Source organism: Dermacentor variabilis, chromosome 6 (genome assembly GCF_050947875.1).
Source record: "Dermacentor variabilis isolate Ectoservices chromosome 6, ASM5094787v1, whole genome shotgun sequence".
Taxonomy (NCBI): Eukaryota; Metazoa; Arthropoda; class Arachnida; order Ixodida; family Ixodidae; genus Dermacentor; species Dermacentor variabilis.
In genome coordinates this window covers 82,301,458-82,319,374 of record NC_134573.1, presented here as the reverse complement: position 1 = coordinate 82,319,374, position 17,917 = coordinate 82,301,458, and the positions used below count along the sequence as shown (strand labels likewise).

At 45.2% G+C, this 17,917-nt stretch overlaps 1 protein-coding gene across 1 annotated transcript; it reads right to left on the bottom strand.

Moving 5' to 3' along the window:
• Positions 1 to 1,097: 1,097 nt before the first annotated feature.
• On the bottom strand, positions 1,098 to 6,405 carry LOC142584245 (sulfotransferase 1A1-like). The gene is made up of 2 exons (XM_075694394.1): positions 6,003 to 6,405; positions 1,098 to 1,739 (listed from the first exon to the last, which is right to left on the bottom strand). Exons 1-2 carry the CDS (start codon positions 6,396 to 6,398, stop codon positions 1,164 to 1,166), a joined length of 972 nt encoding a protein of 323 aa, XP_075550509.1. The 5' UTR covers positions 6,399 to 6,405; the 3' UTR covers positions 1,098 to 1,163.
• Between the last annotated feature and the right edge of the window lie 11,512 nt (positions 6,406 to 17,917).

Sequence of the window (17,917 nt, the reverse complement as noted above, 5' to 3'; positions counted from 1 at the left end):
CAACACGGGCTTAACCTCATCAAGACGGCAACACAACAAGTCGCGAGAATGATAAAGCGGGTAGCCAGATTTCACCTTTTATGGGTACCCGGTCATGAGGGAATAAGGGGAAACGAAGAGGCTGATAGAGTAGCTCGTGCGCATGCTACACCCGACGGGTACTCACAGGACGCCTCTGACGACCCGATCCCGATTGACAAGAACCACTCTGCAATTTTAAACTATCACAGAGGAAATAGAATGAAGCTACCACCCCCAGATAAGAATCTCAGCAAGGAAGAACAGGTTACATGGAGAAAGCTGCAAACCTATACATATAACAACCTGCACATTCTCCATAAAATTCATCCGGAAAGACATACGCACACATGCCCATGGTGCGGAGCCACGCCAACCTTAGACCATATCTCATGGGCATGCACGGCATATCCACAAAAGACAAACACAGAAATTACAGAGCATACACAATGGGAGGCGGCGCTGTCCAGCTCACAGGAAGAGGTCCAAAGGGCCATCATCCGACAAGCAAGACGGCGCGCGGAAGCCAGTGGGGCTCTTGTCTAGGGGCTCCACCCATTGAGCGTTTTATTCTACAATAAAGTTGTTCTTCTTCTTCTTCAAATGGAAGCATATGCAGTGGGAGATTCAACTGCTACTGCGGAGGCATAAGAAAGCACATTAGCCAAGGCTCGGAGAAACTGCACTGCACGCGTACTATGCAAGAACGAAGTTAATCGGGAAATAACTACTTTAAACACCATCTCCTAAATGACTTCAGTTCTTTGAGGTGCATATCTAACCAATTTTGGTTTAGGTCATGCGTGTGGCTGCTCAGTCGAGAACACATATCAACACAGACCCTTGCTTAATGATGCTAAAAAAGGGTTTTTCTTGCGTGCCCTTAATGACATAGCGAATCCCCGGTTATGAGCGCAGACGTCATTTTTAGTGCAGCACGGAGAAATGCGGTCAGTCTTTTTTTCACGGGTTATTGCATCTCACTTCATGTCCATTTCTCGCTATGAATATACGGTTAACAGTGACGCACTGCTACACAAATAATGACATCGATAATATCGCTGTCCCACTTGTGAATATTTTATTACAGGAAGCAAAACGCTCGTGCACACTAGTGAAGCATCACGCAGTTCGCAACCTCATACTCAGCACAAACTCAATGCCTCCGCCCGTTTGTCGCTCCAAAGGTCCATAATAATGCTAGAACAACTCGTCTTTTCCGCGACGCTGTCCTCCATGCGTCGTAGCTGCTCGGGCGAGAAGCGCTCCTTCCACTCTCCCCTCTTGGCGTTCCTGACAAAATTATAACGCTTGGTGTCTCCTCCGTTGCCCACTCTTGACGAGACATCAAGGCTCTTCAACTGCTTGTCAACCTCCGGGTCGGGATGCCCGGCGAGGTTGAACACCATGACCTTTCTCATGCTTTCAGCGCTACTCCTCTGGACGATGTGATCCAATTGCGTATCCCCTTCTATGCCACATTCTTTCATCAGGTTCCCGTAGTGTTCCCCGATAAAGTTAGCCAAACGAAGTATTGCGTCTCGTATGTCTCTCTGCAGTTCTTCGTACGTGAGAAAGAGAACATTCGGTTTGTCCTTGAGCAAGTAACCGGCCTCCAGGTGCTCGAAGTAGCAGCCGTAAGGGAGAGTGCCTTTCAAGAAAGCCTCCAGAAAGTCATCGAATGTTCCCTCTTGGAATTGGTAGAAGCTGAGCGAAGTCATCTGCAATTTAAAAATTCAAAACAAGAATGTTCGATGAGCAATTTCAACTGCACCAGTATCACAGCCTTCACGTTTGATGCATTCTACGATACCGATTTACTTAATTATACGATGCCTATTGATCTACGGATGCCTATTGCTACGCTCATTCACGCCAACTAGAGTGACGGGGTATGTTCATTTGTACACGTGCTGCACTTCAATGAAACAAAAAAAGAATGTCAAAGGAGAAGTTCCAAGGTAGTCCCTCCTAGGACGATTCAAATAGGTCGCGAAGTTCCGGGCGAATAGCGGTTTACAACAAATTTTCGCCAAAATCAGAGAGGGTGCTTACGGGAGCAGCAATTGAAGTGCGACTATGCTAGGAGGGAACAAAAGTTGGGGAAGAAAAAAGAATTTTTTGATTAGAAAGAGGCCCAGCTAGATTATTTCAACGAAAGTAAAATTTTTAATACATTTTATGTAGGCGTGACGAGTAAGGAAAAGGGTACTCTTTTTTCCTTTTACTGTTGTCAATAAATTCGTTTTCTCAGCTCTCAGTTTTCTCAGTTGACGCCGTTGTCACTTGCAATGCAATGCTGCTCTTGAAGTGTGCAGGAAGGCGCGCTCGTAAAGTGCACCTGCTACTATACGTCCTTCCTCACACATTGTGCTCTTTTGCATGTCGACGTTTGCATGAATGGGGTGAAGCGGGTAGTTTCATCGTTTCTTAACCCCATCAGTCAAAGCATTGAGTCAAGACTGTTGGTTATCGTTTACTTTTGTTGTCTTCGCTCGACTGCGCTGGCCGACTGCATGGCTTGTCCTCCTTACGATATGACGAGCACTCTACAACTAAAATTTCTGTCCGCCTCTAAAGAAAGTATGTTTTGTGCAGGGGTGCGATTTCGACACCCGTAAGGCTGTCGTGTCAATACATCACTTTCGGCGCTCAATGCCCGAAACGATCATTAAGTCAAATGGTGGAGCATTTGAATATATAGCAGTAATGCCCTCGTTCAGAGCTATTGAAACGCAGCTAACAGCTGTCGTGTGTTAATGCTGATTGAGTTCTACCTTAGCACAACTAATCACTACATCCTTCACTTCTTTTTCATGTGTCGTGGGGCTGTGTTATGGACATTCCACCATTTTATTCGAGGCGGGACGTAGCCGCGATGCGTAGAAATGGTCGCTGACGACTCCCTTTTGCTATGTTAAGGTGAAGCAAACTTGACAGTTTGTCTTAAAAGCAGAAACAAAGGCATTGAGCATAACCTTCTTGATAAAGCAAAACAGCTTCCCCCCTCAGTAAAAATAAAGAAGCTAGCTCAAAGCGTAAGAATATTCCGTCGAAAACGCTTCTCGCCTCCGCCGTCTGCTGTGCACAAGCCGTCGGTCGTCTGCGTCATTATCTTCGATGCGCGTGTCCGGGATACGGAAGGAGTCGTCGAATTTTAGCGACAACGCTCTTGTTTTCCACCTTGCGACAACGTACGCGATCGACCTGTGGTGATGAGCGTACTTTCGAGACCGCGTTGTTGCCGCACGTGAAAGGCAATTTACTCAGCCCGCCGCGGCTGGCTCAGAAAAGGCGAATATCGTCGATAGCATTGCGCGTGCTTAGGTATCCGCTTGCGCCATGCAAGCAGCGGCTCTGACATCTCCTTTTCACATGGGTGCTTACCTGCACCGCGTAAGGATTTTATTTATTGGCATTGCGTGAGGAAATTTCAAGGCGCCGCCTTTACGTGCATTTTTTTTATAAATCATAAGCCGCCGTTGTCACAACTTCTCATGATGCGAAAATTCACCAATATTCATTACAATATCAACACATCCGTGAAAAGTGGGAAACATAGCAGAAGGTTGCAATGTTCAACCAATATTACTTCAAATGAACTTATATTTTAATAAAAAATGTTGGTCCACGACACAAATGCCAATGACACCCGAGCGCAATGCAAATACTTTGAGCATCCGTTACGAGAAAAAAAATATTTTCAACAACTCAAACGACGGGGAAAATGCGGAGATACGCATTCCTCTGGGCTGCCACTGCATATGGCCGCTGATTATAATAATTCATGCGACTCGTAGCGCCACAAATTATAGCGGAAAATTTCTGCAACGGCGGCCCAGCGCAACGTCGCGCTACGTCCAATTGACGTTTACGAAAGGGCGCTTTGCGCGACGCTTGCCACCGCACATGCCTTCATCCACTCAGCAAGCCGACATGACGGCTCTCTTAAATCACCACCTCACATGAGAGGAAAGAAAAACAAAATGGGAGAGGCCCTGATGCCACGTTTTTGAAACCGGAACGGCCGCCATGTTGGTATTCCATCACTCTTTGCGCCTTCAATCAGCTCACCCGAGCACATGTGCGCGAGCCTTGAACTTGCATTGCTACGTGCAGCCGGAAGGGTGTGCTGCCGAAGCGCGCCAGAGCAAAGCCTACGAGACTTCTGTAGGAAAGGAGTCGCGCTCCTGTGTTCGTGGCACGGTAAAGAAGACGGCACAGACTCGCACCGTGATTCCTTGAGTGTCTCTGTTGCCAGCTGCCTCACACGCGCACAGACCCAAAACACAACTGTCTAGCGCACACACCACGCTCCAAAGTCAGCTTCTATCGCAAACATAATGAGCTGCGAGAAGGACACGGGCTGAGAAAACTGCATCTCACTTTTCAAAGGCCTAGAGCAGCAGCTAGCGCTTCAGGAGCGCGGTTGCTATGGCACCGTTCAAGTATGGGGTACCAGTCCTACTGTTCCTTTGCGAAAAACAGCACGTGACTTCCACCACACATTATCCAACACGTTCGTGATAGTCGTGGTCACTCCTACGCTTTGCTTCCTCCATGCTGCCACATATTCGCGAAATTGCAGATGCATTGCAGGGGCTCTGCCCGCAGCCGCTCACTTTCTTTCTGAACCGCTAATGTTGGACTGTAGCTGCCAGTGACCCAAAAATGTATTAATCGATGAAATTTGCAGGTCCACGTCACGTTTCGTCATCTTGATGAAAACGCAGAACTGAGTATTGGAAAACTTCCGCTTCCCGGCACAAATAGGAAGGGACGGGACCTCTCGACAGCCAATCAGAGAGTCAACATGAGGGATAATGGCGTCCGTGCTGCCGCCATGCATGTAGAGAATAGAGCCTTTGGCTGCTGGCTATGTTATCTACAAATTACACAGACACAAAACAAGTGGTACCAGAGGAGATGCATTGCAAGAAACATGCGTCATCAAGAATACAATGCCTTTATGAAGGTCAAATTTGCATTGGCTGCATTGCATTGCATTTTATAGCAGCTTTAATACTACGCATTTAATGGCCGGTTATCTAAACTATGCTTTTATTTTTTCGATAAACGAAAAGTGACTTGTGTTTTCTATCCTGGCGACCGATATATAACGTTCATTAGAAATTTTATTTCTTTCAATGCAATCATAGTTCGGTTCTTCCTTAATTAAAGAACGCTTTTCCCATGCGTTGTTCTTGTTCTCTCCACACCATCGCGTTTCAGTCATTGCTCTCATAGGTCGGAGACAATTGGTTGGGGACCACTTTTCACCCAAAGCTTCGCGAACAACTTGAATCGACCTTGCTGTGATAGGAAGTTCTTCCACGTACTGTAATATTTATGAAACCCTTGCAGGTGTCGAGGCTGCCGGCCATGTCGTCTCCGAATGAACTCAGAGATAACGGCAATCATACCCAAATATCTTCACTGTAAAACGTATTCGTCACCAAGACAACTATTCTATTATCAAATCAAACCTTTCTAGCTTCTCTTTGGTTACTTTTCCAACATCTAGTTGGGAAAAAGCAGCAAGGCTATCGCCATGTCGTGGATTTGCAGCATGACGAGCGTGTGATGTACGTGCATGGGCAAATTATTGGTGTAGCCCGGCCTATCAATACAATTGTGAATTATAATCTCCATAGCATAAAAATATGTAATTCCTAATTACACAACAGGCATAAGAATTATTGTGGATCGTACTAATGTACAATCATGTGCAAAGCGTAGATGGGCCGGGAATATTAATAATTTATTAATGAAATACTTAATTATTTTTGGGCTTACCTACCTGTTTAGTTATTCTTTGAAAAGGTCGCCTACTTCTCCACTATTTAAACTGAGTTAATAATGAGGGATGATGATTTGTGGTATCAAAGAGATTGCTCGAAATGCGAGCCAATTGCTCGCCAATATTAAAAAAAATAAACCAAGTGGGAGAATATTATACGCTGTATTTCTTGACACTCGCTTACGTGACGGTAGAGGGACACGCAGACGTCCCAAGGATTGCGGGCCACGTAGACATACTTGGCCTCTGGGTTCAGCTTCTCCACGCGCAAGGGCAGGTGAGTGCAGAACGTCCGCACTGGTGCGCTGGTCTCGTGTTTAGCAGCGTCCACGTGGTATTCTATAAACGGGGCCCGTTTAGTGAACTCCTCGTACGTGTCCAGTGGTTTCCCGCCATTGAGTATCAACTGGGTGATGTATTGGACCCAGTGGGTGCCGCTTTTGGGAAATGACACTTGCAGCAGGTCGCCTTTCTGGGCCAGAAACTGCAGAGCATTCCTGATGGATTCCGGGGTGGCGAATGGACACCTCGGCAAGCCGTCGATGATTTGGGCGTAGGGTTTGAGACGGTTGGGAGCCATATCACTTCCGGTTTCACGTTTCTTGCAAATTGTATTGGTCCTGCCGATATGAAAAAAGAAGATAAAACATTGGCCAGTTTAGTATACTATATATTCTTATGAGAGCACAAAATGTCAGTAATCGAACAGAATTATCCTTTGGTAAAGAATAAAGTGCGTAGGTTGGCTAGACTTTGCTTGCCCTAATGTGGTGAAAAAAGATGTTTTTGGTAGGTTACGCGAGAATTTTTAGCTGAGGAAGCTACGGCCCCGAATATTGTATGTAATGGATACACGAAAAGAAGAATGAATACACTTTTCACGCATGAGTGTTTATAGACACGCTTCATGTCATAAAAAAGATATAATTCGAGAGAATCAAAGTTGTGAAAAAAAACTTGTGCCAACTTTGCGATAACACGCTTGTATCTACTAATAAATAAATTATGAGACAAAGAAAATGCTTTGACTTCTAAAACGAAATGCCTCCAAAAAATCAAAACTGTTTATGGAAGAGGTGTTACACTACAAAAATGTAACTGCAAACACTACCGGTGGGTGTGCAATGCGGAGAAGCAGTTCCTCAAAGCAAACCCGAGCGGAATGTTGAATGTCTAACCGTAAACCCTCTTTTGGGGCTCAGTTTTCCAGTTGTTGCGGCACATCTTGCAGTTTCTATACCTCTCCAACTTGGCAGGATCTCAAGCACTTCAAACGACAACAAAGACGGGCCGAAGCAAAAACCAAACTAACTGGTCGGCGGCCACCGATATTGTGGAAGGGTGTGCGTTCTCGTCGCTATCAATGTGCGATAAAAAAACAGCATACTCAAACTCGACGCTGCTTGAACAATCGATATAACCAGCCGCAGATGCAGCGGAAAACGAGATTCGCGATCTACCGAAGCGTGCGCGCCGCTTCAGAGGCGGCCATTTTTTATTTATTTATTTATTTATTTAGCTTCGCCAAATGGTCTATTTGAATGTGTCATTTCATGTAACAGACGGCTGTATCTATAAACTGTGCCCGAGTCTAGAGCGTTGACTTGGCAAAATTGCACACACTTCATGTAAATAAATTCTAGCCTCATTATGAATAAGGAAAAATAAAAATTTTACTCGGTCAAGCTTTGTCCTCACTTCTAAAGCGAGAAGGTTTGCGCCACAACATAGTTCAGTGGGAGACTGCGCGCTATATGAATATGAAAATATGAATATAAGCTCCAGTCGTTGAACGCTGTCCAATTTGTGGCGGGTATTAGCTGTGCGAAAGTCGCATGCTATCTTAGCATATTCAATAATTGGCGGTATTATTATCCTTTATGCCAAGCTTTTCACTTCAGGAGTTGCGCTATACCATCCTCCACCTAACGCCCCACCGAAATTTATTTGCCCTCCTACAGACTTCATTGATGTGTGTGTTCCACCTCAAGTCTGGGGTAAATATTGATCCTAAATATGTACATTCTGTTACTATCTTTAGTTCTTGGAGACCGATGCTGTATTTACGACTCAAAGGCGCCTCCTTCTCTGTTATAGCCACAAAAACTGATATTACTGGGTTCAGTGACAGTTGGCATTATTATGCTATTCTAATTTCTTTTATAAGTTAGCGTTGATCGTTAACTCCTCGTTTATAATTACATCTTACTATGCATGACGCTGTCGCCTGCACAAAATCTTTGTGCAACGGTTATATCAGGAGGCCAATAATTAATAAAGATCAGATATAAAGGAGGCCCAAGAATACTGCCTTGATGCACTCCAGACGTAACCGCGTTGAACCTGGATTTTAGTTTAGTTGCTTCAAAATACTCCTCACGAGACTGGAGGTAGGAAGCAAACTACAGAAAATTATTCGGATTTCTAAATGTTTCATTTTTTTCCTCAATAGTTTAGGACGATAAACTTCAGCAAATGCTTTGGGAAATTCTAAAAAAAATTTGGTCAATCTGTCCTGGAGTATTTATTGTTGTGAAAGATCGTGCTCTTTCAGCACAAGCTACGTTGCTATAGACAACCCCTTACGAAAACCATGTGGCACTGCTGATAATCAATTGGAAGTTTCCAGATAATTTTAGACATGTCTACAGACTATTTGTTCAAGTTGTTTTAATCAAGTGCTCGTAAGAGAAATGGGCCTGTAGTATAACAAGGATATCATCACAAATTGTTGCCTAAAAATCAAACATACTGCATGACTGAACTACATGAAACACTAATTTATGAACTACAAGCCAAAATCCCTGATCTCCTTGAAGCCTTACGCTGCAAAAGCGAAAACAAAGCTCGAATTACTCTTTTGGTTCCTGTATTGCTTGCAAAACTTTTGTCCTTGTTTCACTTCTGGTACTTTGGAATAGATTGTTCACAGATGGACCAAAGGAACCCGACTTTACCAGTAGGCTGGCAAGAAATATTTGTTCAGTTTGGATAGTAAATATACTGGATAGTTAATTTGCGCATAAGGATACACTAGTTAACCTGTAATATTTGAATTGAGTTCGAAACCTTGAATATTCACCTGCTCATAACTATCAGAGTTCCATAAAACATAGCAGAGCACCTATTCCCATGCAAACCCCTAAAGTCAAGTGCCAGTTAACCCCACCAAATGGCTAAACTGGAAATTATACTTTCACCTATCACAGCATTAATGCAGAAAAGCTTTTCAGTTTTTTTCGCTTTTGTGGAAAAACCTACTAGTAGCCTATACATTTCGTATTACTAGCAGTCAATCAAGATATATCCCTTTCGACTACTGGTACGTATAAGTAGTATAGTTGGATAGCTATGCTAAATGGTGGGTGGGGGGAGTTCTATTAGTTGCATAGCACCAAGGCAGGATTGTTATAATTTTTACTCCAAAAGATGATTATCTTTGTATGCGTGATCATAGGAACATAAAAAGAATGAGCGTGGTTAGACATTGTGTGAACTAATGCAAAATGTAAAAGGAAAGGCAGTCGAGCTCATCTTCTCCTCTTTGATTGTTTAGGCAACCTAAAGGCAGAAAGCTTTGCATAGTTTAAGATACGCCTAACAAAAAAAATGCTTTGCTTTTATTGTATTTTAAGTAGCTTAGCCAAAAGGAATGAGTAGATGGTGCCTTCATGGTCAAAGATGTTGCCTCCTGAAGTCTAGTTCACCAACCGAAAGATGTTACTATTTGCTCCTTTCTATGCCTGGATCTCCAATGTCTTCTCGAACCGTCGTCAATATGGGCAAAAATTTGATGTCGTGCACAGCGTAGAGGTCATGAGGAAAGGTATATGGCGCTACGGAAACTCACCAGGAGCATCAATTTTGTAGATTAGCGAACACTATGCTGTCAGCCAAAGCAATAATGCGCTTCTGCTCTTTCTTTAAATTTACTGTACGCGCATACAAAATTAAAGGCTTGCTTAGGAAGATATTCTTGTGGCTAATCTCGAAACCACGGCAATGTGACGACACCTTTGGCTACAATATAGCATCCGTACTTGCAAAAATGTTCAAGCGACCACATATAATTTGGATTGGTGGCTACAGTGGTAGTTAAAAAAAGTTGCAGAACAAAGAGGAACATGTGCATTGTGACTTGCCTGTGAAAGGGCTAAGCGCCGTATAGCTCTAGTATGCGGAGCCAGAGCAGTCGTGACGATGGCTTCTGCATGAATGAATGTTGCAGGCACATATATAGTCTTTGCGAGTTCTCACGTCAGTATTTAAATAGGAACGCAAGAAAGCCTCGCAATGTATGAGTCAAAGCATGAGTATTTGCAACATCGTTTTTTGAAGCGAAGCTTTCCTTGCTTCCACCTTTGACATTCCCACTGCTGCGGCTGTCGTGGATGCCATCTGGGACACCGTGTCGAAGTGTGGTTTAGAGCGAGTGCGTTCTTGAGAGGAACGAAGCAGAGAGCAAAGACGACGCGATGAACTCGTTCTGATCTTTCCAGCGCGTCTCAATGGGCAGAATGCTCTCTGGCACTCTCTGCTCGTCACCATATTAACTACTTGACAGCTGTAATTATCCACGACTCACCACAATAACATTGCAGAAATTGCAACGCTTAGCTTTCTACTACTGTGCAAGTCCAGAGATTAGCTAGGTAGAATGGTAGAGAAGAGGGGAAGAAGAGGCAGAGAATAGGTAGAACCGAAGCAGTGGTGAAAAGAAAGGTAAATAAAAGCCTTGCCACTTTTCTCTCGCAGTTCCGATACATGAGGAGAGGGTAGTTTGGGAGGAGATGACGTGGGAAGGCAAGGAAACGACATAGACAGAGAGCTGTTGCTGGCAAACGGGATGAATTTAAGTTCAAGGCAGGTATGTTGCTGCTTTTTCTGAAAAGTAGGCACCCTGCATATTTGTCAAGCTTACAATAATTAGAGTGGGCGCGCCGAAGCAGAGCCATATTAAAGCGCACGGTATGGCCTAGGCGACACTACGGAAGTGGTCACACTTGCAATGCACAGTTCTGTGCCCACTGCGGTAGCTTTGCGGTATGGCATTGCTCGAGGTCGCGGGTTTGATCCCTATGATGGCAGCCGCATTTCGACGGGTTCTATCTAAGAAAAAGAAACAACGCTCGTGCGCTTAGCATTAGGGATATGATAAAGAACACCATGATGTCAAAATTAATCAGGAGTACGCCACTTCTGCGTGCATCATAATTCGATTGTGGCTATGGCACGTACAGGCCCATAATGCAATGAAAGTGTAATACTTCTGTCGCGATGCGGTGTGCCATGTGAGGCAACGAATTTGCTCAACCCTCTTAGATACTATAAAGTACCGTGCAGAACAACGCCTCAAGCAAACACTTCCCCTGTGTGTTCTATATGCTACACAGGCAAGCACCAGTGGTAGATTTGTATGTGCTACCATGATGTAATTTTTGGACGCACATTCCTGGAGCACAACACTGGTCTCGCTGTTGTACACGAGTGTATCGAAAAGGCAGGCCTTTTTGTGAAGGCCATTTTTGTGAGTGCCAAAGTGTAGTGCTATGGGACATCTGTTCGATGAGTATGGCATTAGACCCAACCGCAGCAGACGGTAGCCGTTGAATCATTCGAGTAATCTTAATCTGTAAAGCATTTTCGTAGCATCATCAGGCTCTGCTCTTATTTGCGGGGGTTCATACCCGGTTTCGCGGATGTCGCTTGCCCTTTTACGAATCATCTGCGTAAGAACACTCCGTTTCAGTGGACCCCTGAGTGTGAAGCTGCTTTTTGCCAGCTGAAGTTTTCATTAACTTCAAAGCCCATACTCCGCCACTTTGATCCTTCGTCAGCACGAATAATTCGCGCAGATGGCAGTGGCGTCGGCATCGGTGCCGTCCTCGTTCAGCGCTCTAGAAACAACGAACAAGTCGTCGCGTACCGAAGCCGTTCTTTATGCAAGCCTGAACCCAACTCCACTGTGACGGAACAAGAATGTCTAGGAGTAGTATTTGCAGTGCAGCAGTTTCGCTCGTACGTCTATGTTCCCCTGTTCAGTATCATCACAGATCACCACTCTCTGTGCTGGCTGGTCAATCTTCGTAACCCGTTCGGTCGCCTCGCGCAATGGGCCCTTGGTCTACAAGATTATGCGTTCACTATTTCGCACAAGATTGGCCGTCGATACGCGGACGCGGAATGCATTTCTTGGACGCCACTACGTACGACGGATTGTGAAGACGACAACTTTGATCTCCTCATGGCGTCTGTATCGCCTGACATTTCCTATGGCTTGACATTCGCCGCAGAGCAGCGCAAAGACCATAGCTTGAATGCCTATTTTTTGTCACACAAGGTGATCCACCGGTTGCCTCTTGACGAACGCGGAAACGGTCCGATCCTGTCTGTGCCGACTTCCTCAAAGGGGGCACTGCGGGGCTTTAATGGCTGCAGGTGACCGACTGGAGGTGAGAGAGGTCGCGTGTTGCTCTGGCAATTCTACAACTGGCCGCATAGGTATCCATTGCTTTCCGCATTTGAGGCCAGTAGAACCTTTCTTCAGAACGAGGAAGTGTTCGCGCGGTCCTTAAGTGCCTGAGGTCGTGTCATCGTGAGTAACGCGCAGGACGCATGTGTACAAATACTCCGGAACCACCAGTATAAACGCGCGCCCGTTGTTGAAAAGTTTCTCTTGTAGAGAAGACTATCTCGGAGGCGTATCAGTGGGCGTCGTACAACGCTTAGTAAAGAATACCAGCTCATTTCCCACAGTAACGATGCCATCGGCGCACTGCTCCTGAGTAGCACGCTTCTCAACAATGCGGACCGCGCGCGTCACCGTAGCAGACGACGCCTTTCAAGACTCAACTCCTCGAGCGCCTGCGCCTGCGTGAGCTGCTGCCGCCGACTGCCTCAAGTGCTCGCCGCATCGCGATGCAATGCGCTCGATCAGCCATACCACCATCTTCATGCGGTTATCGATTTTCAGTGCACTGGCTGGGCCTCATAGAATCCCTCGCCGGTGGAGCCTACACCTCGCTTCTTGTCAGCCAATTAGATAAGACATGCCGCTCAGAGGAGGCAATGTAATTCATCTTGAAAGCAAACAGAAGTGACCTCCTATAAAGGAGGAGAGCGTTTGATTGGTCTGTTCAGACAACCTGGAGGGTCACAGCCCCATGCTTGCGTCAGCAGTTACGCAAATTTGACGCAAAAAAATTTGAATAAAAACATATAGGAATGGTTTTACATTATAGGGTCTGTTATAGGGTCCTATATTGTCACTTCTGTCACCATCGTTGTCACCTTCTGTAAAAGGCCACAAGTTGGCTACCACTAATACCGCACCACGAAAGTAAGTTGTTAAGCGCGCGGCAACGTAAAAGTGTAAATACCCGAGCTGAAATTAACATGCAGCATTACAAGAAAACAAGTACTGGCCACTGCATTTTCGTGTACAGGCAACTGAAAGTCGCAACTCGTTTCACTCTCAGTTACAGCCTTTTATAACCACCTGCCTTTCACAGCTGGTTATAAAACTTTTGGTAGGCTTTTGGTAGGCAGTTCAAAAAGCGCACGGCCAGGCACAAGCTCCATTCCAATATCACATAAGCCTTTGTTGTTCCTAATTCTTGTTATTCATAACGAACTACTTAAATATTTTCTTAGCCATCACGACTGCGATATATGTTTATGACTGGAACGTTAAGACAATTGTATTTGAAGACATCTTTGCTTGAGCCTACTGGAGGTGGGAGGGGAGGGCGATTCTCTTCCGAGGAAGTTATAATCAAACTTGACACTCAGTCTGCTAATTTCCATTACGGGAATCTCGAACTCGGCAGAACGTGTACGTCCGCTTGTGACGTGGCTTACTGCTCTTTGGACATTGTTTGCACGCTTCGCAAAACTGATAAAAGCTGCGACCTTGCTCTCGGCTGGCGAAAACAAGCTAGGACTGAATTGTTTTTTTTCCATCCTGTTGACGCTTCTTGACGGCTTGACATTAAGTCGAGATACGCCTCCGCGCTCCAAGCGTAGTGCGTGCGTACATCGAACGTCGCATCGACGTATACAGGAGGTTGGTTAACGTATGATTGTTGATGTTGAAAAGAATAAAGCTTAACGCCCTGCGATGGAGCAGCCTGCGTTTCAGATATCAAAGAGTGTGGCAACCGTTCCTCGCCATTGTATAGACACTGCGCGGAAGAGTAAATGTCAAATAAAACAAAGCAGCCATCCATTTAACCCTAGATTATGGACATCGTACAACGAATGTACGCGGCCAGCTGGGTTCAAATTCCGTGTGGTGAAAAACATCAATTCTCATTCTTGTATGGCTACGATATGCCCAAGCCACTAATTGTATAGTGTCTTCTAGCACGACAGCGGTTTCGGGGTTTACTTCCCTAGTCATTAGGGTCCTTCTTTGTGATTCACTGGAACCTGCTAACCTAAGCAGGCATCAAAGACATTCATTCAAGAGCAGCAGACACCTACTGGCACATATGCAATGACCCAAGTTGGCATCGAAGAGGTTCACTGAAGAGCAGCACAGACCGAGAGACACATACCTAATGTTTCGAGTAAGCGTCACAGTTTCTGCAAACAAAAGTACCTACTGACTTCCGGTTATACAATAACCTATATCGGCTTGAAATAAGCAAATAAAAATCGCGCGTATGTAGAAATTGCGACGTATTCAATGAGCCAAGTTCGGCCCATGTTTGGTTTCCAATTCTGTTGCCTTAGGAAAGTATGCCGATGCGCTACCGACTCGATCACGGACTACCCAGTATGCCAGATAGGACGTGAAATGATTGTGTGCAAATTAAATGCGTATAAAGTTGCGGAAGAACTCATTTCACGATGACTGTCGGTGGTAACGCGTTAGCATTAGATAAAATAACGACACAACGTATTGCTACCATCGTAGCGACGTATATATGAGGCGTTTTCTTCAGCTGGACTCCTCTTTCGCGTGATTCCAAGAACACTCGTGAACATCTAGCGCCGCTGCCGCGAAGCCTGCGCGTGGCCTCCGAAAGGCATTGCGCGGCCACGCGAAACGCGTCACGTGGCCACCGGGCTCCTCGCTCGCTTTTCGCTATGGACTAGCTGCGCCACCTGGTGGCACTGCCAAAAATTCTGCGCATGGCCTCCGATACTGGAGGCGCGGTGCACCGGCTTCTGCGAGTGCTGGGAATCGTTCATTTGCGACCCAAGCTGGTGAGAGCTTCGTTGAAGAGCGCCACGTAGCCAGTGAATTCATGGCGCGGCTCAGAAAATCTTGGGAATGAGAAGTGTTAACTAAAAAGCGGCAATTACCCGTGCATTTGTGGCGCAGCCTGATCATGCGTCAGGTAGCTGCCCTCTGGGAACACTTGGAACGGGAGTTGCGATTGCAGTTAGCGTAGGATAAATTTAGGCGGTCTTTTTCAACAATCTAGAGCGGCAGATGCATCGCGGCGCATATCAAGTTACTGAAGCAGACGTCAAAGGCGTCCATCGAAGAGCGACACACACCTACCGGCACAGCATAGACCGAGTGGCACATGCCGAATGTTCGAAGTCGGGCTCAAGCAGTTTCTTCGAAGAACGGTCCCAGTACTGCACCTACATTGACCCATCTCGGCTTTGAAGAGCTTTTTCGCAGACACTCGTATGGGGGGCACACTGGCTCACACTCAGAGACCTACCTTGATCCGATGGTTGGTATTGAGACCAGTTGTATTAGCACAGCCGCCCGATGCACTAGCCATTTGTCCACGGACGCATTAAAATCGGGCGAAATGTGTACTATGAACCCGTGGCAGAACAAAAAAAAAACAAATTAAAACATGTTATATAATCAAAGTCCTTCCTTTCTGAATTTATTTGCCTCTGAGAAGGCTGTACATTGCCTACTAAACAGACCCGCAACCCTTGCAAACGTTAGGTATATCTCTAATTTCTTCTGTTTCTTCCCCACGGTGAGTATGGTGCTTACGCTTGTAACGGACTGCGCAATCTCTTAGCTAAAATGCTCTTATACTAAGATTAGGGTGCAACCGAAGTGATAACGCATGTAACTTACTTCGTCTAGGGGAGCAAGGAAGGCGCAAATGTTGGATTAAACGACAATAGATTAAAGAAGCGCCTTGAAATAATTGCATTAAGGCACATCAGGCATGTGCAATATCGGCTATATTCTTACGGCGAATCATTACGGACTCCTATTCGACAACTTCCCTTTGCGGGCGTCGGCTACAGCACCGAAAAACGGTACTACGCTCGCCCTTTCACCGCACCAGAATCAAAATAATGGCTGTGGAAATCTCACGCATTGATCTCATATTTCTGTGAGGGGCAGCAGTGCTTATAGGCGCACGGTGGAATATTTGACACATAAAAATGTGCTGCGGAGCCGCAATGGCCGGCCAGGTCAGCCAGGCTAATCCCTCTCGTCCTCGCCTTTTCATTGCCTCTGCGCCCTGCTTCCCCCTGCACCACCTCACAATATGGAAAGCCAACTAGCCCAAACTAACACCCTTCAATGCTAAACCCGCCTGCAGCAGCATCACCAGCACCACCTCCACTATAATACAAAACGACAAAATGTCTTTATTACGATAATAATTGCAGGAAAAGGAAAAAGAAAGCTGCTTAAAACATAGTTCACATGGCTTCAGAGCAAGGAGAGCACCACCCACACTTTCACCGGCACGGTATGTGATCGCGCTGCGCCTCGTTGCAGCTGCTGTTGCAAGTAGAACATTCGAGCAAATAGATGCAGTCGTTAGTGTCGCACGTCAAATTACCTTTACATTCATTGTGGAAGACGGAGGCAGTACTTTTGGCAATACATCATGTCATCATGCTGCACAAACCTTGCACCGTGTCTCGTATTAGATGACCCTTAGATGATGATATCCTATTTTTAGGTGACGTTAACGTGTCATGCAGATTGCTATATCGTCTGAAGTCTAACTGATGTGGTTCTCGAAAGATAACCTTAAGGTGATCCCTCTGCGCTAGTTTGCTAAAATGTTGTGTTTTTAAATGATTGACGAAACATTTGGAACCGATGCTGAGTAAGTTATAACAAGGTTACCTTGTGTCTGAATGGACGATTGCATCAGCTTTTTTAGCAGCATCATCAACAATTGTGACGTGGATATTCCTGCTGGTAGAAAGCTTCGCGGTAGTGTTCATATATATATATATATATATATATATATATATATATATATATATATATATATATATATATATATATATATATATATATATATATATATATATATATATATATATATATACAGCTGCGAGTATGTGATTCCTACCGAAACTCTTCGACCTGTCACCCTGTACACATACAAATTTCTTTACTTTCCTAACCGTAACCGTAATTTCCTCTATGGTACGGCACTCCGAACGTTTACTCTTTAAGTATTACAGACCTATCGTGATTGCCAGCGCCTGCAGGTGGAAGCTATTGTTTTCCAGGGACGGTTGTAAGTGCAGAATGAAGAGGCGCTCAGGCTGTTTATCTTTCACCCTCACCACCATAGCTCTGACCTCATGGGCTTGTTCCCAACTGCCGCGTCCCTAATCGGCAGTATACTTGCATGGGTGGTACTGATAAAACGTTGCAGCGGAAATTGATCAAGCACATACATTTAACTAAAGCTTATAATGTGGCTCTTTCAACTGGTACTGCCTAGGCATAAGAAAGCACATTAGCGAAGGCTCGAGAAACTGCAGTTCACGCGTACTATGAAAGAACGAAGAAGACATTCGGGAAATAACTATTTGAAGCAACATCTTTTAAATGACTTCATTTCTTTGAGTAGCGTCTCTAACAGCTTTTGGTTTAGGTCAGACCAGTGAGTGCCCACCAAAGAACACAGATTGAACGCATACCCTTGGTCTATGATTTTCAAAAACTTTTTGCTTGCGTGAGCTTACTGACATCGCACAGCCCCGCTTATGATCCCAGGCGTAATTTGCAGTGCCGCGCGGAGAAACGCGATCAGTTTTTTTCTCGGATATTTGCATTTTACTCCATATCCGTTCTCGCTATCAATTACCGTTCACAAAAAATGACATGTATCAGATCACTGTTCAACCTGA

Coding starts and splice junctions, on each gene's coding strand:
- LOC142584245 (XM_075694394.1), bottom strand. CDS start 6,398: ATGGCTCCCAACCGTCTCAAACCCTACGCCCAAATCATCGACGGCTTG. Junction 1,740..6,002: donor GCGTGTCCCTCTACCGTCAC/GTAAGCGAGTGT, acceptor TTTAAATTGCAG/ATGACTTCGCTCAGCTTCTA.